A 24,807-nucleotide genomic window follows, 5' to 3' on the forward strand; every position below is an offset into this window, starting at 1 on the left:
ACATAAACACACACACACACACATACCAGTATATAATACCAAATACATAATTTTAATTGAATGGTCTAACCTCAGTTAGATTAGGCATGGGTTTGGAAATGATTAGTTCAATAGTACCTAAATGGCAGTTTTATAATATTGCGACTGTTATCAAAGAAAGATGATAATGGGGGAGTGAATAGTTCATGAATATTTTTAGCTTGTTATTTTAGTACTTTCATGAACTGCAAGTAACAATTTGTGAATATCTAAGTATAATTGGAATAGAGACGTTCTCTTCCCTCTACTAATGTGCTATTGGGAAGTAGTGAGGTGTAAGGTAATTGGTTCTGAAATCATATGAAAACCTACCTTTTAAATCTCTCAGTTCCCCCTTTTTATAGTCATCACTATTACAAGGAATGGCTGCTCATTTTAGTTTTGTTTAGTCTCTAAGCGTTAATGCTTCAGAGAGGCTGTGACTTTTATCAGATTAGTCTGTTATTTAACCTCGTAAATTTCATTATACAATAATTTCTTCCTTAAGTCCATCATTACGAATAATAAACGCAAACCTTTATGCTGTATTCAGGGTTTACAAGCTAATTTACAAATTGCTGTTTTTGGGTAATAAGCTCAGAAGCATTTTAGAAATACAATAATTTCCTTTGCAGTTAATTCCTAGCTTTAGTTTAGCAGACAAGACTAGGTTTCTCAATTATAGAGGGAAGAATGACACTACATCCACTCCAGGTTTTGTTTTTGTTTTATACTGTATCATAAATTCAATACCAATAACTTCTTTTGTAGTAACTCAGAAATTCATTTACTTCTTGGATTTAGGCTTAATCTACTGTTTCAAACTCTAACCTAACTCCTGAAGTAGTGACTAGTCTTTATTGCACTTTATAGTAGTTCGAGTGATGCACAGTATCGACCAGCTCTGAGTTCTCGGAGTGTAGAATTCTGTATTTACTTTGTCATTCAACAGTTATAACATTGGTCTCTCACATTTTTTAGACGTAGAATTTCCAAGGCTTAAAACCGACATGGAAGCCTGGATCCTTATGTCTCTTCTCTCGGTAAAGTAAGAACAGTACCCCCAAACCTGCATATCCCTTTTGTGTCAAAATATTGGTTTAGATTTTTTAGTACACTTTTACTTCTTATCATTTCCACTATTTGTCATGCTACCTTATTTCAGAACCATTTATTTTTTACACTAAATGTGAGAATCTGCCACATGTCCTTTTTGTGGATGAAAGGTAGAGGGATGTAAGTGGTATGATAACAAGACTAATATATACTGTATTGAGAGTGGAAGTCTTAAAGGTCTTGTGAATATAGACTTTCTCAAATATTTTTTCCAAAAATTACATTTTGTTTCTAGCCAAAAGTTCAGTGACAAGGTCACACACGAAGTTGGTTTTACGTCAGAGGAAGGATGAAGATCTAGTTTCTCAAAATTGTAATTCATCTACTGTACTTCTCTTTGTGAGGAAAAGTTTTAGAAGGTTTACTCCCCTACGTAATGGTGCTCTTTTAGACTTGCAAAGAATCTGTTTGATATATGACATGAGGGATGAGAATTACTTAATTTATAAAAGAATATGTCAAGGGACACAAGTTTGTCATGGAGAGATGAAAACTTAATTTTATATAGTAATGGAAAATTGTTTACAGAACACTTGAAATTATACTTGATTTTGACAATCTTTTTTTTATCAGGGTTAACAATGGCTCAGTGGTTTGCATAATCAGTTTTTGCATGGCTTTATCAAAAAAATGAAAAAAACCTGGTATTGTTAGAAGTTACTGGCCATTAAATGCTATGGTAGCTGTGAGAGATATTGTGAATGATATTTTACTGTTTACTGTATTTGCCTAAACTTAGATAAGCTATATAATTATTTCTCTCGAGGAGAAAGTCCAAGGTTTTATTAGTGTACTGTTTGAGACTTTAGTTTTAATAGGCGAATAATGGGTATAGACTAGGTATCTAATTGAGAAATTTGAGTGATTAAAAGTTTACTTAGTTTTAGGACAGGTTTAAAATAATTGCAAGTAGTGGTTAAATCCGTTATCCTAGCTTGTTTATTTACCCTCTCTTTCTTTCTCTATCCCACCTCTATCAGAATGTTGGATTCAGCCATATGAACATCCATCAGGAGAGTTTCATAAAAAAAAAAAAAAAAAAAATTATATGCTCCTGATAATTGATATACATGACTCCTTCCTCTCCACTGATCTGTGATATCAAGAGACTAACAATTGGGTTTGCAACTTTGAGAACTGGAAAGCAGGAGGTAAACGGTTGTATCATTGACCAGTTATCAGCTGTCAGACTGTGTGGTGTTTCCCAAAGGGGAAGCATTTATGCACAGGGAGAGAACAGGAAATTTTTATTTTGAGGGAACCATCAACACAGCTTTGAGCATGAACATCAGGTGACTAAAAAGAAAAAAAAAAAAACCATCATCGAAATCCTGTTTTGATTGGAGTCATTTGATGCTAAAGGAAGAAGTGCCTTTGATATGATGAAATGAATCTTTAAAAAATTCCATGAGCATGGAATAGGGAATATTAATTAGGCTTAAAAAGCTAAATATTTTCTGGTGTGTAGCAAGAACAATTTTGTTAAAGATAGTTTTATTTAGTCCCTTTCCCTCACTTTCCCACCTCCATAAGTGAGAATCAGCATTAAGAACATAGGGTAAGAATCATTGAAATTAAAATTTTTAATAGTGGAATTTATTATTTCAGTGCTCACCTGGTGTTCATGCATTCCTTCCCTGGCCTCCCTAGTGGGGACAAGAGTGTTATTAGGTTAAAGTATGTTTCAATTTCAAGGTGAACATTTACGGTTCCAACATCCCGACAATACCATTCTACAGGGGCCACTGTGCTACCAAAAACATACAAGGGGTAAGAAATGCAGAATAGGGAATGGAAAGAGAATTTATTTAAAATTTATATTCAAATGTCAGGAAGTAGTAGCTTTAAAAAGTAAAAGGTAAATGATTGTGAACATCGGGTAAGTATCGAAATAATAAATCTTGTTATTAGAAGTATGCTTTTTACTTTGAAGGTTTCATATATTTTAAATGATCTTTTCAATTATTCCTTGAAGTTTCCAGTTTTTGGGACTACTGTAACTTATACAGTATAATGTCTTGAATAGAATTACTGTATCACCTTGTGATTTTTTTTCATGCACAAGGTTCTTGGTTAATGCTTGTCCATGTTTTTTCCCAGTTGTCGCATCAAGAGAATAGAACAGAAGGATGAGCTGGAGTCAGAAAGCACAACAGAACAAGTTGAGATGGAAAAACTAGTGAATGAAAACATGAGCATGAGGTCAGAAATTGACCGGCTCTACCAGAACTATGAAGCTCTAAAAAAGTTTGCTAACTTGAAAAATATTCCATTACCACCAGATCTAGAATCACTTTGATATAGCAGTTTAAAGTGCTAATTTTGATACTTTGCTCTATTTTGCAATTTTGTGTTGTTTGAGAGTAACTAATGCTTTTCTTTTAAAACATACTGGTACATATTAATTGTCTTTTTGCAAGAGGAGAACAAGCAAGTTCTTGCATTCATTTATGTTGGTAATATTAAACTGGTACGTGCAGGAATTGTTGTAGGCCTACCACTTAGCTTTGTTACTTGAGAGTAACTAATTCTCTTCTTTCTAAACAAACATACTTGTCTTTTTTAGAGGAGAACAGGCAAGTTCTTGTATTCATTTGTGTTGGTAACGTTTGTAAATGGTACATGCAGAAATTGTTTTAATATTTAGCTTTGTGCCGTGAATCTTACAAAAACCTTTTCAGTTCGGAAGGTGGAACTGATTTTATAAGGGTAAATTAAGTCTATTTTAAGGTCATAAATTATTTTTAGAATATATTCAAATGACCATGGTTATTATTATTAAATAGTTTAACTAACAACTGAATTATGATTCTTAGCCTTCCCATGGCTATTCTCATTCATAAATATCCAGAGAGAGGTTCTAACAGTGTTTAATACCTGAAAGAAGGCAAAAAAATGGGGTATAAATAGAGAGATTTTTGGACTGGGGAGGTTATTCTGAATCATGGTGCCGCTGGTGAAAATGCCCGCTGTTACATCATGAATTGAAAAAATATTAGGTTGGACAGCAAGGTTGAAGACGAGAAGGACAGAAAGTAAAAGCTAAGTAGTGGATGAAGCTAAGATCTGAAGGGAGGATGCAAAGGCCCTTAAGTAATGCCTACAGTGCAATGGAAGCTGTACCCCAATCCAATCTGCATCACAAAGAAAGGGGTAGAATCTGGAAAGTGGCCATTTAAATGGTGTATGCAAGGGGGTAAGATTCTGAATGGTACTGCCACAGAATCTCAACAAGAAAATTCCCAACTATTGTACCTCCTTTATAGATCCAGCAACTAAAAAGATGGATGCTTTGAGGCACTGTAGGACTGCTTAATAAATTTACATCTTCCCTCCATAAGTCCCCCAAGATGTTTTAGGACATGATACCGCTGGTATCCAAAAATCTAAATACCTCTGATAATCCAATAAGTATTCCAGATGCAAAGGGTAAGCCGTCAACATCCTCCTCCTAATAGACCTACAAAGGAATGAACTCTAATAACATTTATTATTATTATTGTTTTTTTTTTTTTTTTTTTTTTTTTTTTTTTTTTGCTATGGTAACATTATGCTTCCTTTAAACTTAAAAGTTAATCAAAATTTCATAGAAAGATGCTTTCATATACTGGCTACCATGAGCAGGCCAGTCTCACCCTTTTTAATTTTTTTTTTTTTTTCAGTTTCTATCTATCAGGTCAAGTGGGTGATGTTTTTCATGATTTAATATTTTATTACTATGTTAGAAAATTTTGAAATCTGAACTAGACCACTCAATTAATAGTTTTTCCACTTTAAAATTCCAATGACCTCATCCCCCAGAATATTTCAGCTAACCTCAATTTCACATTTTATTTGTTTTAACTACAGTATGCTACAACCCTCCTCTTTTATATGGAAAAGCTGCAATGAAAGAATACATCAAGCGAAAAAGTACCTGGTAATGGCAGGCCAGGGAAGGATACCCTCACAACAGTGGCAGTGGTCATCAGTTTGTTAATTTTTCTTATATTCATCTTACATGTAATGGCGGTTGCTTCTGGTCATTTAAGCAGTAAAAGTTAGGAATTAAGCATTATAAAACTTGGAAAAATCAGTTGGTGTCTTCCCAGTAGCAACACACGTCTGTTTTTGTGTCTGCTGATGCCTTGTCTGATAATGTATCCACTTTCTAATGCTTTACCTTTATCACATTTGGTCTGTCAAGAAATCAGGCAACCTCAGAAATAGTCAAGCACAACTTTCTCAGGCTGATTGTGGAAGGAAAGGTATTGAACCTTGCAATCTCTTTAACATATCTTCCTTCCCTACCCCTCACCTCTACTAATGCTGCCCTGTAACATTCCCATGAGCCATCAGAACTACAGTGGAACCTCTACATCCGAACGTATCTACATCCGAATTTTCCAACATCCGAAGTAAAATTCGAGCAAATTTTTGACTCTACACCCGAATTTTATTTCGACACACGAAGTAAACATTACGCCATTGAGTGTCGAGTGCTCAGTTCTCTGTTCTTGTGTGTATCATGTGGTTGTCCTCTGTTTGGTCTGTTATTAACAGTGCTTATTTTCTTCCTTTTCTCACATTTCCTTTGTGATTTTACCTATAATCATGGTGCCTAAGAAGCTAAGTTTCAGTACAGGAAGAAGGCAATTCTTTCATTAGAATTGAAGCAAGAAATTATAGAAAAACATGAGAGCAGTGTGCATGTGAGTGATACTGTATGGCTAAAAAATATGGCCGGAATAGGCCTATGATCTCGAGGATCATCAAGCTAAAGGCAGCCATTAAAGCAAATAACCATCGAAGGGGATCACCATTATTACAAGACATCGTAGCAATACCCTGGAAGAGATAGAGCGCCTTTTATTGATAGGGATAAAGGACAAAGAGATTGTTGGCAACTATCATTTGTGAGAAGGGCCAGCGTGATGAATAGAAAGAAAAAAAAGTGAAGCAAAGAAAACCAAGATAGCGTTAACAAGCTCTTTTAAATAAGACTTCTCTCTTTTTCTGTTTCTCTCTAAACATAGCATTAACATGTTCTTTAAATAAAATCTCTCTCTCTCTCTCTCTCTCTCTCTCTCTCTCTCTCTCTCTCTCTCTCTCTCGTTCTTCTTCGCTGTTGTAGTGTTAGATACAGTACGTCTACGTCTATTATTTTTTTTCCGAGAGAGAGAGAGAGAGAGATTAAACAAAAATGTGTTTAGAGTACATATGATTTTTAACTGCGTCAACGAGTTGAAAAACAATTAAATGAAATTAAGAAAGTAATAACAGCTAATCTGAATTCCTTTATTAACTAAAACAAATATTGATTCAAACACACTCGTGTGCGTATGCACAAACACACACACAGGTGCAAGAATTTTGCTACGCAGTAAGAGAGACGGTCAGGGAGGAGGTAGAGATGGTGACTGCGATAACATACCGTAACTCGTCACTGAAAGTGATGAAAATAAAAAATCAAAAGAAAAAAATGTGAAAAATATGAAATATAAAAATAAAATAAAAAAAATAAATAAGCTTAGTTAGATTAAAATTTCCGTAGTGTAAGTTACGGTATGTTATCGCAGTCACCATCTCTACCTCCTCACCGATCGTGTCTCCTTGTGCGTGTGTGTGTGTGTGTTTGCGAATATGCACACGAGTGTGTTTGTATCAATATTTGTTTTAGTTAATAAAGGAATTCAGATTCGCTGATATTGATTTTTTAGTTACATTTAACTGTCTTTCAACTCGTTAACGCTGGTAAAAATCATATGTACACAACACATTTTTGTTTAATCTCTCTCTCTCTCTCTCTCTCTCTCTCTCTCTCTCTCTCTCTCTCTCTCTCTCTCTCTCTTTCTCTCTCTCTCAGAAAAAAAAATTAATAGACGTCTCTAACACTAACAGTGAAGAAGAACAAGAGAGAGAGAGAGAGAGAGAGTATTTATTTAAAGAACATGTTAACACCATGTCTACCTTCTCGCCGATCGTCCGTCTCCTCCTGGGTAGCAAATCCTACACCTGCGTTGGCCTGTCTCTAAGGTAAAGTGGCAATAAAACACATTTTTTATTCATTATTTCTTTATATTTATCTTTTTTACATGCTTCTTTCATATTATGCAGTTATGTTATTGTTATGCGTAATTATGTGTAGCCATTTATTAAGGATTTATTATGGGTTTTTAGGCTGAGGAACGAATTAAATGAATTACCATGTATTCTTATGGGAAAATTCGTTTCGACATCCGAACATTTTCTACATCCGAAGTTGGTTCTGGAACGGATTAAATTCGTATGTAGAGGTTTCACTGTACTGAGGAACTTGTTGCCTGGCCTGTTTCCTGATGGGTTCTCCTTGTACAATTTTATGGAGGGCCTAAAGACCAAGATTATTACAACTTGTGGCCTATTGGTAATGTTTCTGCCTGGTGATCGCCAGACTGGGGTTCAAATCCTGCTCAAACTTGTTAGTTCCTTTAGTGTCTGTAACCTCTCCATCCTTGTGAGCGAGGGATGGGAGGTTTGGGGCAGCTTATAGGTCTACCTGCTGAGTCATCAGCAGTCATTGCCTGGCCCTCCTTGGTCCTAGCTTGGATGGAGTCGGGGCTTGGGCGCTGATCATATGTATTGTATGTATGTATGGTCAGTCTTTTGGGCATTATCCTGCTTGCTAGGGCAATGTCACTCTCCCCTGCCTCTGCCATTCATGAGCCTCCTTTTGAACCTTTAAGCTGCCTTAATCCCTTGAAATCTGCTACCCCTAGTGGTCTCTTATTCAAGTCTGGTCCTCTGTTCCTACTGCTGCTTTGTTCCCTCTGCATATGCCTACCTCAACTCTGTCTACAGTAGGCATAAAAAGACTTTGGTAGACATGAAGCTGGTGTTGGGTAAAGAAATGCAGACATTCTCCATCTTTCACCTCCTCCTCAACCTAGTCATTTTTGGAAGGCTAAGGATTCTTCTGTTCATCTCCTATGACTTGAGTTGAGCCTCTGCAGATCCAAAATCTCAATATTTTGTTCCTCAAGATCTGTCTGTTATATATGACTGCTCCTGCCTTCTTTCCCCTTGAAAGTAAGACCAGTGGTGATCCTTTGCTTGTTCATCATTCTCCTTGCATTAGAAGTATATTCCAGTGTTGGGAATGAAATTTAGAAATCCACGATTCATGAATCGAGAGCATTGTCAAGCTGATGCGTCTTTTTCTTCATATTTGATTGAGGGACCCTATTGGCCTATGGTAGATTTTGCAAGGCCTGAGGGTCCTGTGCCGTTAAAACTAGCAGAGTGCAAGTTGGAGAGCAGTTTTCACAAGGTTAGTAAGGCTTATTCGTTAGCATAGCGCCTTCCGGAAGTGACAAATTTTGCTCCTCTGTAGTCTGTGTCCTTTACATAGGAGCCATTAAGTCTTGTCATAGAGTCTTCCCTTCATTGCACATGCTAGTCACCATACTAGATGCTCCTTCCTTTTCTGTAGTAGCTCTTCAAAGCTACCCCCTGGCCTCAGAAGTGTCAGTGAAGGCACTATACTCCTGAAGATGCAGAGACTTAACCCCTACTGATAAACCTCTGTGTCTACAACAAATACACTTTCTGAGTATGAAGAGGTTTTAAGCCAAAGTGATTACAGACTCTGATTCTGAAGCAATATCTATGGAGTCAGTCCCTGTAGCTTCTCTACAGAGTACATCATGGCTGTACCTTTGGCTGGTCACAATAATGGTCTAGCATCTTTAAAGTCCCCTCAAATACCACAAGGGTACTGAAACCAACCCTTTGGGGGCTATGCCATTGTTATTCTTTAAATAGTGGGCCTTCCTCTATTAAGTACCAACTAGGTCCTTGGCATTCTTCCTTAACTAAGGGTTGGTACTAGTACATTTTTGTATGTTTCAGATGGGTCACTCATGTATGTCTTGCATTTCATATGTTTTTGGGGGTTGGACTGTCTTAGATCAGATAAGGAGTGTACAGGAGAAAGTTCTCTCAATTGCAACAGCTATTTTGCCAATCTTTTGAGTTATATACATTCCTGTCCAAAGAGAGCTTGGATAATTACATAATTAGGTAACCCACCAACATAGGATCCCACTGAACATGCAAAATTTTGTATGCATATGTATAATTAAAATTGCAGAATGTATTGTACTTTTGCTATGAAAAGATAATTTATTTGTTACATGATATTCAGTAGTACAGATTATTTCGGATTTCAAGTATGAATGGTTTTAGTTTCATTATCCAACCTAGTGGTTGATCCTTTGATATTGGGAAAACTGGATTTGAGGTGAAAGACCTAATGAGTCAATTACCTGAAGATGGAAAAGGAGAATAGAAGGTTACTTTATATCTTTATATGACATATGTTTTATGTATATACAGTTTTGTAAAAAGGTTCATATATCTTTAATTCTTAATGTATAGACAAATTTGCAATACTGCTCATTCATTTATTTTAGTCTACCATATTCTTTTTTTTATTAAATCCTTCAAATAAAGCATATTTCGTATTTACAAATACAGTCCAAGACAACCATAGACTGTCTAATTCCCAGCTGTGATTACCAGACCATTTCCCAGAAGAAGCTACTGTGGTCATTATTATCACTGCTCATAGCTCTGTACACTCACCAATTAAAATAATTATTATCGTTGAAGATGTCATCCTAAGGGCACCAGTAGAGTAGATGATGTACATGTCTGCAATGAAGAAAAACTAGAGTAAAACTCTGAGACAAGACTGTGGATATAAAGGGGACCAAATATATTGTGTAGCAAACTGATGGTCCTGTCCAGGTCCAGCAGAGACATCCAACAGGAAAGAGGCCATGAGGAGCCATAAATTCACCCTTGGTAAATCCAAATTGATCCATATCCTCAACCAGCTGGAAATAGCAGTTTCAGCAATCCCCAGCCAGAAGATAGGATGAAACACAATAAATGCTCCAAGTCTTAAGATAGCCTTGGTAGATGGAATGGTTCTTCTGCAGAGGGTGGCCAAGAAACAAGCAACCATAGTCACAGTCAAAGATCTCAGTAAATGCTTTGAAGACAGGTTGGTATCCCTCACACAAGATAATGATGAAATCATCCTTGTGACTGACACTTACAGTAATGATTCTCTGAAGATGGCTATTAGAGATAAAAGAAAGCAAGGAAGAACACCAATCCAGTATAACACAAACATAAAACGCATCCTGATGAACAGGTTACTTTCGCACAAGATGAAGGCTGATCTGATCAACAATCTTGCTGCAAAGACTCCAGTGCCACAGTAGCCTCACAAACTGGTCATCACCACTTCTTTAGGGCATACCATGAGCAACAAAGACTTGCTATTCCAGGACAACAATCATCAAGAAGCACACACTGTTAATCTATCAGGCTGTTCCGGCATCACAGGGAACCCATCAAATGTACAGATGGTTTTCTTCTCCCCAGACCGATGTCCACATGCTCTCTGGATTTATGGGGATAGAGCCAATAGGGATAGACAAAAGGGCAAAGAAACCTGACCAAGTCTGTACAAAGACAGTTAAGAGATACAATCACTTCTCTACAGATGCTTTCAAGAGGGGCAGATGTGACTAAAACTGTTTGCCAGTTTGGCTTGCTTTGTCTATACAGCCTACTCCCCCAAAACTCATTTATATTGACACCATCTTCAAACTACAATGGCATGTCTTCTGCAACCATATGTCAGGCAGGAATTTACAAGCTATCTCCTACCCTTGAAGCTGTGAGACAGTTCCTAAGAGTCCATCCCAAAACAGTGTGTGGGGACAGATCAGCATTGCTCTGCAGAATCCTCAGTCGGAACCTATACAGAAAGGTTACTACAAGGAATCTGATTGCCAGCTGAAATCAACCATGACAGATGCCCTTTTAGCTCCAAAGACTATCATTGAGATGATCAGCTGCCAATGTAAAACACAGTTCTTCTATTAGATGTTATTGCAGAACAAAGAAATTATCTTGCACCGACCTTTGCCAGTGCAGCAGTAAGTATCAGAAGGAGGAGGACACACAAAAAAGTATTCATCTGATGTTGACATGGTAGGTGAAGACTCCTGGGTGGCCTAAATATTGATCCAATTTTATTCAATAAAAGACTATTTCAAACAAATAAATTTGTGGTTGAACCTAGCTTATTTATTTTGATACAATTGGATTTCTTGGCCTTTGAAAATAGCAGTTTATCATTCAGTATCATATTTCTAAGATATTTAGTGGAGATATTAATCAAACCCATTTTTATGGCAGTTATGTATTTTGTAAAATCCAAGATGGCAGCCATTCAAGCATCCAGGCTAGTGGAAACTTTGTTCTTCTGATTGCTTATATGATAAAGTTTATGGCACTATTATAGTGAACATGACTACCAGTGGCAGCAGCAGTGCCAAGTACAAGATTTTACCTCATTGGCATGTACTGTATTTCTCATGTCATTTTTCATTTTTCTTTTTTTAATTACTGTACTTTATATTTGTAGTATCCTTTTATGTACTTAACTGTCAACTTGTAAATGTAGAGGTGTTTTAATAAGCTATTAACCCTTTTGAGTGCCAAGCCTCAAAATAACTTGGCCTTACAGCCCTTGCCCATTTTTGGGGACATTTTTACATAGACAATTACATAGTAGAAAACTACAAGATAAACTTTATCATTTTTGTGCTCATTTACTGACTACATTTTTTTTCCATTGATGTAGGTTATATTTTGTAAAATTTGCATATGTAAACGAAAAAAGCTGATAATTACAGAAAGTAAAACACATCCAATGTTGCCAAGGGGATAGAGAATTTGGCTCTCAAAGGGCTAACTAGTAAAGTAATTATAATTTTCTGTCCATGTTTGCATATATTAACCTCTTAAGGAAGGCTGGTTCAAGAAATGAAGAGACAGTGAAAGGTGGAAATGTAAAAATGTTAAAAGGATAGGAGGCAAGGAAAAGGTGGGCGGAATATTTTGAAAGTTTACTGAATGTTGAGGACAATAGGGAGGCAGATATAATTGCTGTTGCAGATGTTGAGGTGCCTGTGATGGGAGATGAGAATGAGAGAGATTACAAGAGAGGAGGCGAGGAGAGCACTAGATGAAATGAGAGTAGGAAAAGCATCTGGTATTGATGGTGTGAGAGCTGAGATGTTGAAGGAAGGGGGTGTGACTGTACTTGAATGGTTGGTGAGATTGTTTAATATGTGTTTTTTGTTGTCAATGGTACCAGTAGATTGGGTTTGTGCATGTATTGTACCACTATATAAGGGTAAGGGAGATGTGCATGAGTGTTGTAATTCAAGGGGTATTAGTTTGTTGAGTGTAGTTGGAAAAGTGTATGGTAGAGTACTGATTAATAGGATTAAGGATAAAGCGGAGAGTGCAATCTTAGAAGTGCAGGGTGGTTTTAGAAGAGGTAAGGGTTGTATGAATCAGATTTTTACAGTTAGGCAGATATGTGAGAAATATTTAGCAAAAGGTAAGGAGGTGTATGTTGTGTTTATGGATCTGGAGAAAACATATGATAGAGTTGATAGGGAAGCAATGTGGAATGTGATGAGGTTAAATGGAGTTGATGGAAGGTTGTTAGCAAGCAGTGAAAAGTTTCTACAAAGGTAGTAAAGCATGTGTTAGGATAGGAAATGAAGTGAGCTATTGGTTAATGATGAGAGTGGGGCTGAGACAGGGATGTGTGATGTCGCCGTAGTTGTTTAACGTGTATGTTGATGGAGTGGTGAGAGAGGTGAATGCTCGAGTGCTTGGACGAGAATTGAAACTGGTGGACGAGAATGACCATGAATGGGAGGTAAATCAGTTGTTGTTTGCGGATGATACTGTACTGGCTGCTGACGCGGAAGAGAAGCTTGGCCGATTAGTGACAGAATTTGGAAGGGTGTGAGAGAAGGAAGTTGAGAGTTAATGTGGGTAAGAGTAAGGTTATGAGATGTATGAGAAGGGAAGGTGGTGCGAGGTTCAATGTCATGTTGAATGGAGAGTTACTTGAGGAGGTGGATCAGTTTAAGTACTTGGGGTCTGTTGTTGCAGCAAATGGTGGAGTGGAAACACATGTAAGTCAGAGAATGAATGAAAGATGCAAAGTGTTGGGGGCAGTTGAGGCAGTGGTAAAAATATAGGTTTGGGCATGAATGTAAAGAGAGTACTGTATGAGAAAGTGATTGTACCAACTGTGATGTATGGATCAGAGTTGTTGGGAATGAAAGTGACGGAGAGACAGAAATTGAATGTGTTTGAGATGAAGTGTCTAAGGAGTATGGCTGGTGTATCTCCAGTAGATAGGGTTAGAAACGAAGTAGTGAGGGTGAGAACGGGTGCAAGAAATGAGTTAGCAGCTAGAGTGGATATGAATGTGTTGGGGTGGTTTGGCCATGTTGAGAGAATGGAAAATGGCTGGCTGCTAAAGAAGGTGATGAAGGCAAGAGTTGATGGGAGAAGTACAAGAGGAAGGCCAAGGTTTGGTTGGATGGATAGAGTGAAGAAAGCTCTGGGTGATAGGAGGATAGATGTGAGTGTGTGCTAGAAATAGGAATGAATAGCGAGCGATTGTGATGTAGTTCCGGTAGGCCCTGCTGCTTCCTCTGGTGCCTTGGATGACCACGGAGGTAGCAACAGTAGGGGATTCAGTGTTATGAAGCTTCATCTGTGGTGGATAACGGGGGAGGGTGGGCTGTGGCACCCTAGCAGTACCAGCCGAACTTGGTTGAGTCCCTTGTCAGGCTGGGAGGAATGTAGAGAGAAAAGGTCCCTCCCCATTTTCTGCTTCATTTGTTTGATGTCAGCTACCCCCTAAAATTAGGGGAAGTGCCTTGGTATATGTATGTATGATGTATGTTTGTAACTAATAATCCCATCCCCTAAGAGGTAGATGAGCAGTATTGTTTCTGGTAGATTTATTTGTGAGCAACGAGGTGAAATTTTCAGGAAATGCACTGACACACAATAGACCCATTAAAATTTAGACCTCATATAGTGTCAAGGTCTCAATTATTATGAAATTTACTTGAAACTAAGAATAAACTCTTCATTACCCTGTGACCACTGAGAGGTGGGTGAGGGGTAGTTTTGGTATTTTTTATGTCTTCTTTGTTAGCAATTTTATGGAAAAACGAGACCAATTTTCTTGAAATTTTTATATGCACTATGACACAATAGACTGATTTTAATTTGGATCTCATAGAGTCAAGGACAAGATAACAGTAACTCAAAGTTCAGAATCTAATTTTGACTATAACACAATCAATATCAGATTTACTTGAAACCAAGACAGAAATATTTATACCTCTCTGCCACCAAGAGATGAGGGAGGGGTACTATTTTTGGTAGATTTCTTTGTTAACAACTTTATGGGAAAAAATAGTAGACCAATTGTCAGGAGAGATGCACTATAACACAATGGACCCCATTAAATTTTGGACATCATATAGTCAAGGTCACAGTGAACCAAAAGATTCCGTCACTAATAAAAACCAATGCTATTTATAGTGGATATTACTTTCGGTGAAGCTGAAAGACAATCCACAAGACTTTTACTGAGGGTTAACCATCCACCTGCTAGTTAGCAGGGGAGGGGGTCGCGTTTTCTACCCCGCTCACACCTGGGCTGAGTAATAACCATTTTGCTTTTGGCTCAGGGAGAGAGATATCTCTCTCGCCGCTCCAACTTACCGGCCATTTGACTTGTTTTTTCTTAAACTTAATGTTTTTACTTTTTATATACAGTATATGAAATTTTTTTAATGTTTTTAGATATATTTAAGCTTTTCTTTACAGTGAATGCTTCTGTTTGTATAACAGCGTAGTGCAGCAGGTTCTCAAGGGCGGAGAACCTTCTCTTACAATCTTCCCTTCTGACGCCGGACAATCTGTAGGCTGGTGGTCTCCTGAGTCATCGTGTGGATACTCCTCCACTCTGATGTTAACGTCGCTCTCTCGCTGCTAGTTATTGGAGGAAGACCGCTGTGGCCTACCTAGAGCTTGACTTTGGTCTTGCTCTTCCTCACTGATAATGCTACTCTCCCTCGTTACATAGACGGCTGGCAGATCCTCTGTGGGAGAACACCTTTCCCGTCATGCAGGTTAGCTTGTACTCCCGAATGGATTTCTTCAGTAATTAAGCTCAAATAATAACTGCTTGTAATTTAACTTTTACAGCATCCCGACGCCGCACTCCTTCATGCGGCGATGGGCAAATGGCGATACTTAGCTGGCAGAGGGAGTGTATAGTCTTCAACTTGTCTGCTCCCCTTCGGAGAACCCCTTTCCCACCGAAGGGTTGAGTGGTTCCAGTCGTACACCTGTCCCAGGCGTTACATCTTTGGACAGAACGATGTGTTTTCATTGAGTTCTCTCCGTGCCTCTTCTGTCAGTTCTGCCTATAGATAGTCTCCAGTTCCATCCTCTCCTCCTGGAAGAGGTTAGTTTTTTAAATTTTGTTCAGTGAGGAGAAGGCCTACAGTCAAACAAGCAGTTAGTCTACAGGACTCCCTGAGTACATTCAACCACCAGGACTCTTACTTCTAGATTCCGGAATGTCATCATCGAGGAAGTATATTCAACCATCTAGCAGTTTCTCACGAGAAGGTTTACCCTAGTGTCAACCTAGTTTGTCAGGATCGGCTTCGTTCTCCGAAGACTTCAGTACGATGGACTGATCCTAAAAGACTCGGTAGCTGACCTTCGTTACCACCTAAACTTCACCCCGAGTTAACCGAGATCAGAGGAATGAAGTAAATCTCGAGAGATATTCCAATTTCCTTATTACGGACAGGTACCCTTGGATATGTTCATCGTTTGCAGAAGATTTTTCCCGTAGATTGACGGGATCCTTGGAGGAGGATTTCAGGAGTCTTCCTTCTATAAGACGCACTTCAAGCCAGCAATGGTTACGTCTCTTAAGTCACTGGTTCATCAAGCCCATATGGGATTTCTTTGAATCCAACTGCTTCTGCGACACGAGTAGGGACAGGAATAGGATTCCTCATTTTTTTTTCTTTTTTTTTTATCGTGTCCCTATGATACGTACCCAAGAATACAGTTGACAAACGGAAATCTTTGCAGAGAAGTTGACCTCCTCGGCCCTTCCCCAGACTGAACTCTCCCTTCAGATGCATCAAAAGAAAGGGTAGGGGCTTCCGGGCTCTAGTCAGAGTTCAAACGGTACCGTCTCTTAAACCTCCCAGAGATGAGGGCAACCTTCCTACGGATAAGGGGTACCATTCCCTTCGAGGAGAACTCGGATATGAGCTCTGGCTCATTTCTCAGGCAACACCCGATGTCGACCTTCAACTTGAGCTAGAACTCTTGGATGGAAAACAGAGAGTGCGGTCAAGGGAACTCCTCTAGGTGCTGGAACACTCTTTTCCGATAGAAAGTCCCTCCAACCACTGGTCAACAATTTTTCCTGCTTGTGGGGATAGTTGCTGACTACGGCAGCAGAAGTTGGTCATGTCTTTCCCGTCCACGGAAAAGACTTCCTTCACCTGTTGGTCTCCCCTTCAGAAGATTTTTCCAGTGAAGAGAAAGATTCACTCACTCCCCTGCCAAGGGAGTAGTCCCTTCACCAGCCACTGTGCAGAAATCTTCCTGCTAGGTGGAAGGATCACCTACTGCAGCAGCAAACGGTTGTCACCTTTGGCGTTCGGCTCCTCCTGTCTCAGAGTCTTTTCCTCAACAGATTGCAAAGAGGATGTCTGGATACCTGCGTAGATCTTTTTCTTTGGCCATCCAGGCCAAGTGGACTGTAGTTGGCATCATGGAAGAGGTATCCCTCCCCTCGATGCCACTATGTCAGCATTAGAGCCTTGCCGAAAGGAATTAACCTTTCCTCCATGTCGGCATCGCCCCTCCTCATATGGAGTTTCGAGCCTACAGGTAGTAGGTTAGCCAGGGCACCAGCTACCAGTTGAGATACTACCGCAACAGAGTGACGGGACTCCTTTGACTGGCCAGACAGTACTACATCATCTTCTTCACCTAGGGGCTTAAATACTGTACTGTAATTGTTCAGTGGCTATTTTCCTCTTGGTAAGGGTAAAAGAGAGACTTTAACTATGGTGAGCAGCACTTCTCGGAGAAGGACACTCTAAAATCAAACCATTGTTCTCTAGTCTTGGGTAGTGCCATAGTCCCTGTACCATGGTCTTCCACTGTTTTAGGTTAGAGTTCTCTTGCTTTAAGGTACACTTGGATGCACTATTTTATCTAATTTCTCTTACTTTTGTTTTGTTAAAGTTTTTTTTAGTTTGTATAGGAAATATTTATTTTAATGTTATTGTTCTTATAATATTTAATTTTCCTTGTTTTCTTTCTTCACTGGGCTATTTTCCCTGTTGGGGCCTCCTCCTGTCTCAGAGTCTTTTCCTCAACAGATTGCAAAGAGGATGTCTGGATACCTGCGTAGATCTTTTTCTTTGGCCATCCAGGCCAAGTGGACTGTAGTTGGCATCATGGAAGAGGTATCCCTCCCCTCGATGCCACTATGTCAGCATTAGAGCCTTGCCGAAAGGAATTAACCTTTCCTCCATGTCGGCATCGCCCCTCCTCATATGGAGTTTCGAGCCTACAGGTAGTAGGTTAGCCAGGGCACCAGCTACCAGTTGAGATACTACCGCAACAGAGTGACGGGACTCCTTTGACTGGCCAGACAGTACTACATCATCTTCTTCACCTAGGGGCTTAAATACTGTACTGTAATTGTTCAGTGGCTATTTTCCTCTTGGTAAGGGTAAAAGAGAGACTTTAACTATGGTGAGCAGCACTTCTCGGAGAAGGACACTCTAAAATCAAACCATTGTTCTCTAGTCTTGGGTAGTGCCATAGTCCCTGTACCATGGTCTTCCACTGTTTTAGGTTAGAGTTCTCTTGCTTTAAGGTACACTTGGATGCACTATTTTATCTAATTTCTCTTACTTTTGTTTTGTTAAATTTTTTTTAGTTTGTACTGTATAGGAAATATTTATTTTCAATATTAAACTTACCCGATAATCATGTAGCTGTCAACTCCGTTGCCCGACAGAATTCTATGGAGGGATACGCCAGCTATCACAATACTAGAAGGGGGTGTACTCACCAGCGCCACCTGTGGCCAGGTACTCAATCATTTGTTGTTTACACCTCCTCAATTATTCCTCTGTCGTGCCTCCGGCTAGACGTTCTGGGATACGCTCATGGTCTTCGAGTTTATTCTCGCTTATTTGGTGATGTATTCTCTTTGATTTACGGCTGTCGCATTACTAGAAACCTTCAGATATTAGCTAGATAGCTTTTATTTAATTCAGTTTAACGGTTAACGATTTTTTGCTTGTTTTTTGGATCTCCCTTTGACTTCTCTTGAAAACAAAATGTCTGACATTTCGCAAGCCCCCTCCCATAGACGATGTAGGTCTTGCAATAGGCGTATTCCGAAGGTCTCGGTAGATCCTCACACCGCTTGTTCTGACTGTAGGGACAGACCCTGTCAGTTAGAAAATCGATGTGAGGAATGCGCCGGACTTTCGGAATTGGATTTTGTCCGACTTTTGAAGTATTCTTCTAAGTTAGAGAGAATTAGAGCTAGGAGGAGTTCGTCTCACTCTTCTTTATTTTCCTCATCTCATGATCCCCAACCTGATCCTACCCCTGTAGTGGCTACCCCCGATCCTACTGTGTGCCCTCCGCCTGATATGTCAGTGGTTTTACGCGCTATTCAGGCTTTAGGCGATAAGGTAGAGTCAGTGGTAAGTGACCATAAGTCTCTGATGGCCGAAGTGAAAGAGTTGAAGGCCAAGAGTGCAGTGGGTGAAGTTAGTGCCAGTGCTGTGACGAGTGCTAGTGTCGGTGCAGTGCCTTGTACTAGTGTTAGTGCCAGTGTGGTGCGTGGGGATTTTTCTGTGCGAGCCAGTCGTTCTCCCAGTCCGGGACCTCTTGCAAGCTCCCATGCCCAGGGGAGAAGCAATGTCGAAGGGCATAAGGGTTCGGCAGGCCTTGTTAGGCGCACAGAATTATCCTCAGTGGTTGCGGGCGTGTCTTCCACAGACCGTCACTCCCACTTGCAGACGATTGAGCCCGTCTTCCGCTCGTCCGCTGATCTTCTCTCGGGGAAGAAACGTTGGTCTCAGGTCTCTAGACCGCTTAAACGCAGAGTCCAGCCATCGAGTGCTCAACCAGGTTGCAGTAGTTGGCTCAGTTCTGACTCGCCTCAGTCATCTAGCGACTGTACTCCGCCCAAGAGGAGTAAGGTACAACAGAGCTGCACCGGTGGTGCAACCACTGTTATGGCTTTACCTCAGTCTGCCACTGTCTCTGCTGATCCCAAGTGGTCTATGCTTCAGTCCATGCAAGCTCAGCTGTCGGACCTGATGCGTGAGTGTCGTGCTGAGAGTGTTGCTCCTCCTGCACCTGTGGTGCACCAACCTCCTGCACCCGTTCAGCCTGTGCTGCACCCGCCTGCACCGGTGGTGCACCTACCTCCTGCACCCGTTCAGCCTGTGCTGCACCCGCCTGTACCGGTGGTGCACCAACCTCCTGCACCCGTTCAACCTGTGCTGCACCCTCCTGCACCGGTGGTGCACCAACCTTCTGCACCCGTTCAGCCTGTGCTGCACCCACCTGCACCGGTGGTGCACCAACCTCCTGCACTCGCTGCACCCAGTCGCAGCTCCATCTGCCAGGCATACGAGGTTGAACCACTTTCTGTGTTCACTGTTCCCAGTGTTGTTCAGCATCAGCCTTCTTTAAGGCAACCTTCGGTTTGGGATCAGGAGGATTACTCCACTCTTCCTCCTCCTCCCCTGGCTGCTCCACCGGCGGTGCAACTCTCGGTGGAAGTACAACAACCTCTTCCACCTGTGAGTCAGTCTCCTCAGTTGCTGCACCGAGCTCTACCCGTGCACCCTGATCCTGCTCCTCAGACATCTCTGCTTGCGGGATCTTTACCTTGTTCTGCACAGCCTCGGTCTCTTCACGCTCCACTCATACCACAGGAACAGGAACGGACTACTCCGCCTCCGTCCTCCGTTCAGCTGGTGCATTCCTTGGGTGCAACTCTTGCTAGGAGTCATCCTCCTTCACCCTTGCACCTGCCTTCTGCTCCGACTGTTGTTCAACCTATGCAGTCTGAACCTCAGGTTTTCCCTCAAGTTGAGGTAACCTCTGCTGTTGTTCCTGCCCATTCTGACTCTGCGGTTCAGCATTCTGGTCCTTTTGCTTCGCTACCCTCTGCTGATGAAGTGTCGGATGATGAGGAGGCACATCTTGATCCCTCATCAGACGTGGAGGAGTCTAAGCCTTCTCCATTGTCTGTTGATTTTAGAAAGGTCTTGGCTCTACTCAGGGAGCTTTACCCTGACCACTTCGTCTCTGCTGTTCCCCGCTCTCCTCCATCTGAGTTTTCGCTAGGCGTGCAACAAGCTAAGTCGTGCTATACTAAGCTTGTCCTAGCTAGATCCTCCAAGAGGGCCTTAAGGATCTTAGGGGATTGGCTTCAGTCTAAACAACACCTGGGCAAGACTTCCTTCATGTTCCCTCCAACGAAGCTCGCATCTAAAGGTTGCGTTTGGTATGCCACAGGGGAAGCACCAGGCTTGGGAGTTCCTGCCTCTGCCCAGGCTGACTTCTCAAGTCTGGTGGACTCGCCTAGGAGGACTGCGATGAGACGCTCGAAGGTTTGTTGGACCTTCTCAGACCTGGATCACCTTCTGAAAGGGTTGTTCAGAGCTTTCGAGATGTTCAATTTTCTCGACTGGTGCCTGGGAGCCCTCAGCAAGAAAACATCTCCTGCGGACAAAGACTCTGCCATGTTAATTATGTCCTGCATGGATAAGGCTATCAGGGATGGATCGGGTGAGCTAGCGTCGTTATTTGTATCAGGGGTGTTGAAGAAAAGAGAACAACTGTGTTCCTTCCTCTCAGCCAGCATTACACCGTGCCAGCGGTCTCAGCTCCTTTTTGCTCCACTCTCTAAGTTCCTCTTTCCAGAGGAGCTAGTTAAGGACTTGTCGGCTGCCCTGATACAGAAGGACACGCACGATCTTGTAGCTTCATCGGCTCGTAAGTCTAAGGTTACCACCTCTGTCCCCAAGACTTATCGCTCTCCAGTGGCTGATACCCCGGCCACTAGGTTCATACCGCCCTTTCGTGGTAGAGCCCCCAGCCGAGGAAGCTCCCGTCCAGACTCTCACAGGGGCAAGTCTAAGAAAGGACCCAGGACATCCAAGGGAAAACACTGACTCTCAGATTCTCCAGACAACAGTAGGTGCCAGGCTCAAGCTCTTCTGGCAAGCCTGGGAGAAGAGAGGTGCAGACGCACAGTCTGTCAGTTGGCTGAGGTACGGTTACAAGATTCCATTCTGCCTCAAACCGCCTCTGACCACATCGCCCATCAACCTCTCTCCCAACTACAAAGAAGAGGACAAGAGGCTAGCTTTGCAACAGGAGGTGTCGCTACTTGTGCAGAAGAAGGCAGTGGTTATAGTCCGGGACCATCAATCCCCGGGCTTCTACAACCGTCTCTTTCTTGTGGCCAAAAAGACAGGAGGTTGGAGACCGGTGCTGGACGTCAGCTCTCTCAACGAGTATGTCACCAAGCAGACGTTCACAATGGAGACGACCAAGTCGGTCTTAGCAGCGGTCAGACAGGAGGACTGGATGGTCTCTTTGGACTTGAAAGATGCATACTTTCACGTTCCCATTCATCCAGACTCCCAACCTTTCCTGAGATTCGTTTTCGGAAAGGTTGTCTATCAGTTCCAAGCCCTGTGTTTTGGCCTAAGCACAGCTCCTTTGGTCTTTACTCATCTGATGAGGAATGTAGCGAAATTCCTGCACTTATCGAACATCAGAGCCTCCCTCTACCTAGACGACTGGCTGTTGAGAGCCTCCACGAGTCGTCGTTGTCTGGAGAACCTCTCTTGGACTTTAGATCTAATCAGAGACCTAGGTCTATTAGTCAATTTAGAGAAATCTCAACTCATTCCCTCCCAATCCATTGTGTATCTGGGAATGGAGATTCAGAGTCGGGATTTTCGGGCTTTTCCATCGGCCCCCAGGATAAACCAAGCCCTACAGTGCATCATGAGCATGCTGAAGAGGAGCAATTGCTCAGTGAGACAGTGGATGAGTCTCACAGGGACCCTCTCATCTCTGGCCCTGTTTGTCGAGCTGGGGAGACTCCACCTCCGCCCTCTTCAATTCCATCTTGCAGCTCATTGGGACAAGGGCTCGACTCTAGAAGCAGTCTCTATCCCTATCAACCAAGAGATGAAGACCACTCTCCGGTGGTGGAAGCACAATCTTCTTCTCAAGGAGGGTCTATCATTGGTCATCCAGACCCCCCATCTTCTTCTCTTCTCGGATGCATCGGACTCGGGCTGGGGTGCGACCTTGGACGGACAGGAATGCTCAGGAGTGTGGAACAAGGAACAAGGATTACTCCACATCAATTGCAAGGAACTGTTAGCAGTCCATCTTGCCCTGTTGAACTTCAAGTCCCTCCTGCTAGGCAAAGTGGTGGAGGTGAATTCAGACAACACCACAGCCTTGGCTTACATCTCCAAGCAAGGAGGGACCCATTCGAGGAGCCTTTACGAGATCGCAAGGGACCTCCTCATTTGGTCAAGAGGTCTAAACCTCACTCTGGTCACGAGGTTCATCCAGGGCGATATGAATGTTTCAGCGGATCGCCTCAGCAGAAGGAATCAGGTCATTCCCACGGAATGGACCCTCCACAAGAGTGTGTGCAACAGACTTTGGACGTTGTGGGGTCAGCCTACCATAGACCTGTTTGCCACCTCCATCACCAAGAGACTTCCGCTTTATTGTTCCCCTGTTCCAGACCCTGCAGCGGTTCATGTAGATGCTTTCCTTCTGAACTGGTCCCATCTCGACCTGTACGCATTCCCTCCGTTCAAGATCATAAACAAAGTTATGCAGAAATTCGTCTCGCACGAAGGGACACGGTTGACGCTGGTTGCTCCCCTTTGGCCTGCAAGAGAATGGTACACAGAGGTACGTCAATGGCTAGTAGACTTCCCCAGGACTCTACCTCTAAGAGTGGACCTTCTACGTCAACCACACGTAGACAGGTTGCACCCAAACCTCCACGCTCTTCGACTGACTGCCTTCAGACTGTCGAAAGATTCGCTAGAGCTAGAGGCTTTTCGAAGGAGGCAGCCAGTGCGATTGCCAGAGCTAGAAGAATTTCCACTCGTAGAGTCTACCAGTCTAAGTGGGAGGTCTTCCGAAGCTGGTGTAGAGCCAATTCAATATCCTCTACCAATACCTCTGTGATCCAAATAGCTGACTTCCTGATTCATCTTAGGAATGAGAGATCCCTTTCTACTTCTACAATTAAAGGGTATAGGAGCATGTTGGCCTCAGTCCTCCGCCATAGGGGTTTGGACCTGTCTTCCAACAAGGACCTTCAAGACATTCTCAAGTCTTTTGAGACGTCTAAAGAACGTCGTCTTTCCACTCCAGGCTGGAATCTGGACGTAGTCTTAAGGTTCCTTATGACATCTAGGTTCGAACCTCTCCAGTCAGCTTCCTTCAAGGATCTTACCCTCAAGACTGCTTTTCTCGTTTGCCTTGCCACAGCTAAGAGAGTCAGTGAGGTTCATGCCTTCAGCAAGAACATTGGTTTTACAACCGAATCAGCTACATGTTCTTTTCAGCTTGGATTCCTAGCAAAGAACGAGCTTCCTTCACGTCCTTGGCCTAGATCGTTCGAAATACCTAGCCTCTCCAACATGGTAGGTAACGAACTAGAGAGAGTTCTTTGCCCTGTCAGAGCTCTCAAATATTATCTGAAGAGGTCTAAACCTATTCGAGGACAGTCAGAAGCCTTATGGTGTGCCATCAAGAAACCCTCGAGACCCATGTCCAAGAATGGGCTTTCGTACTATATAAGGCTTCTGATCAGAGAAGCACATTCTCACTTAAAGGAGGAAGACCTTGCGTTGCTGAAGGTAAGGACCCACGAAGTAAGAGCTGTTGCTACTTCGTTGGCCTTTAATAAAAACCGTTCTCTGCAAAGCATTATGGATGCAACCTATTGGAGGAGCAAGTCAGTGTTTGCATCATTTTATCTGAAAGATGTCCAGTCTCTTTACGAGAACTGCTACACCCTGGGACCATTCGTAGCAGCGAGTGCAGTAGTAGGTGAGGGCTCAGCCACTACATTCCCATAATCCCATAACCTTTTTTAACCTTTCTCTTGAATACTTTTATTGTTGTTTTTATGGTTGTTACAGTAGGCTAAGAAGCCTTCCGCATCCTTGGATTTGGCGGGTGGTCTATTCATTCTTGAGAAGCGCCTGGGTTAAAGGTTTGGTAGAGGTCCTTTAGTAGGGTTGCAACCCCTTGTACTTTGGCACCTTTGGGTTGATTCAGCCTCCAAGAGGAACGCTGCGCTCAGTAAGGAAGACGAACTTTAAATAAAAGGCAGAGTAACGGTTCTATTCGACTTCCTTACCAGGTACTTATTATTTCATTGTTATTTGAGATAACTGTTATATGAAATTTGGGGATACTTAGCTATCCTTTAATCATGTACACTGGTTTTCACCCACCTCCCTGGGTGTGAATCAGCTACATGATTATCGGGTAAGTTTAATATTGAAAAATGTTATTTTTATTAATAAAATAAATTTTTGAATATACTTACCCGATAATCATGATTTAATCGACCCTCCCTTTCCTCCCCAGAGAGAA

General features: G+C 41.8%; 2 protein-coding genes across 2 annotated transcripts in view; one reads left to right on the top strand and one right to left on the bottom strand.

Annotated features, from left to right (window-relative positions):
- maf-S (MAF bZIP transcription factor K) overlaps nucleotides 1-3,932 on the top strand; it is a 152,890-nt gene extending 148,958 nt beyond the window's left edge. Inside the window, exon 5 of the mRNA XM_068370800.1 lies at nucleotides 3,235-3,932. Coding sequence (XP_068226901.1) covers nucleotides 3,235-3,433 — 199 coding nt within the window. The 3' untranslated portion in view covers nucleotides 3,434-3,932. The remainder of the gene's footprint in view (nucleotides 1-3,234) is intronic.
- A 6,585-nt stretch (nucleotides 3,933-10,517) lies between these two features.
- LOC137634580 (general transcription factor II-I repeat domain-containing protein 2A-like) overlaps nucleotides 10,518-24,807 on the bottom strand; it is a 50,275-nt gene continuing 35,985 nt past the window's right edge. Inside the window, exon 3 of the mRNA XM_068367046.1 lies at nucleotides 10,518-10,628. Within this exon, the coding sequence (XP_068223147.1) occupies nucleotides 10,518-10,628 (111 nt within the window). The remainder of the gene's footprint in view (nucleotides 10,629-24,807) is intronic.

The sequence above is a fragment of the Palaemon carinicauda genome, chromosome 3 (genome assembly GCF_036898095.1).
Source record: "Palaemon carinicauda isolate YSFRI2023 chromosome 3, ASM3689809v2, whole genome shotgun sequence".
Taxonomy (NCBI): Eukaryota; Metazoa; Arthropoda; class Malacostraca; order Decapoda; family Palaemonidae; genus Palaemon; species Palaemon carinicauda.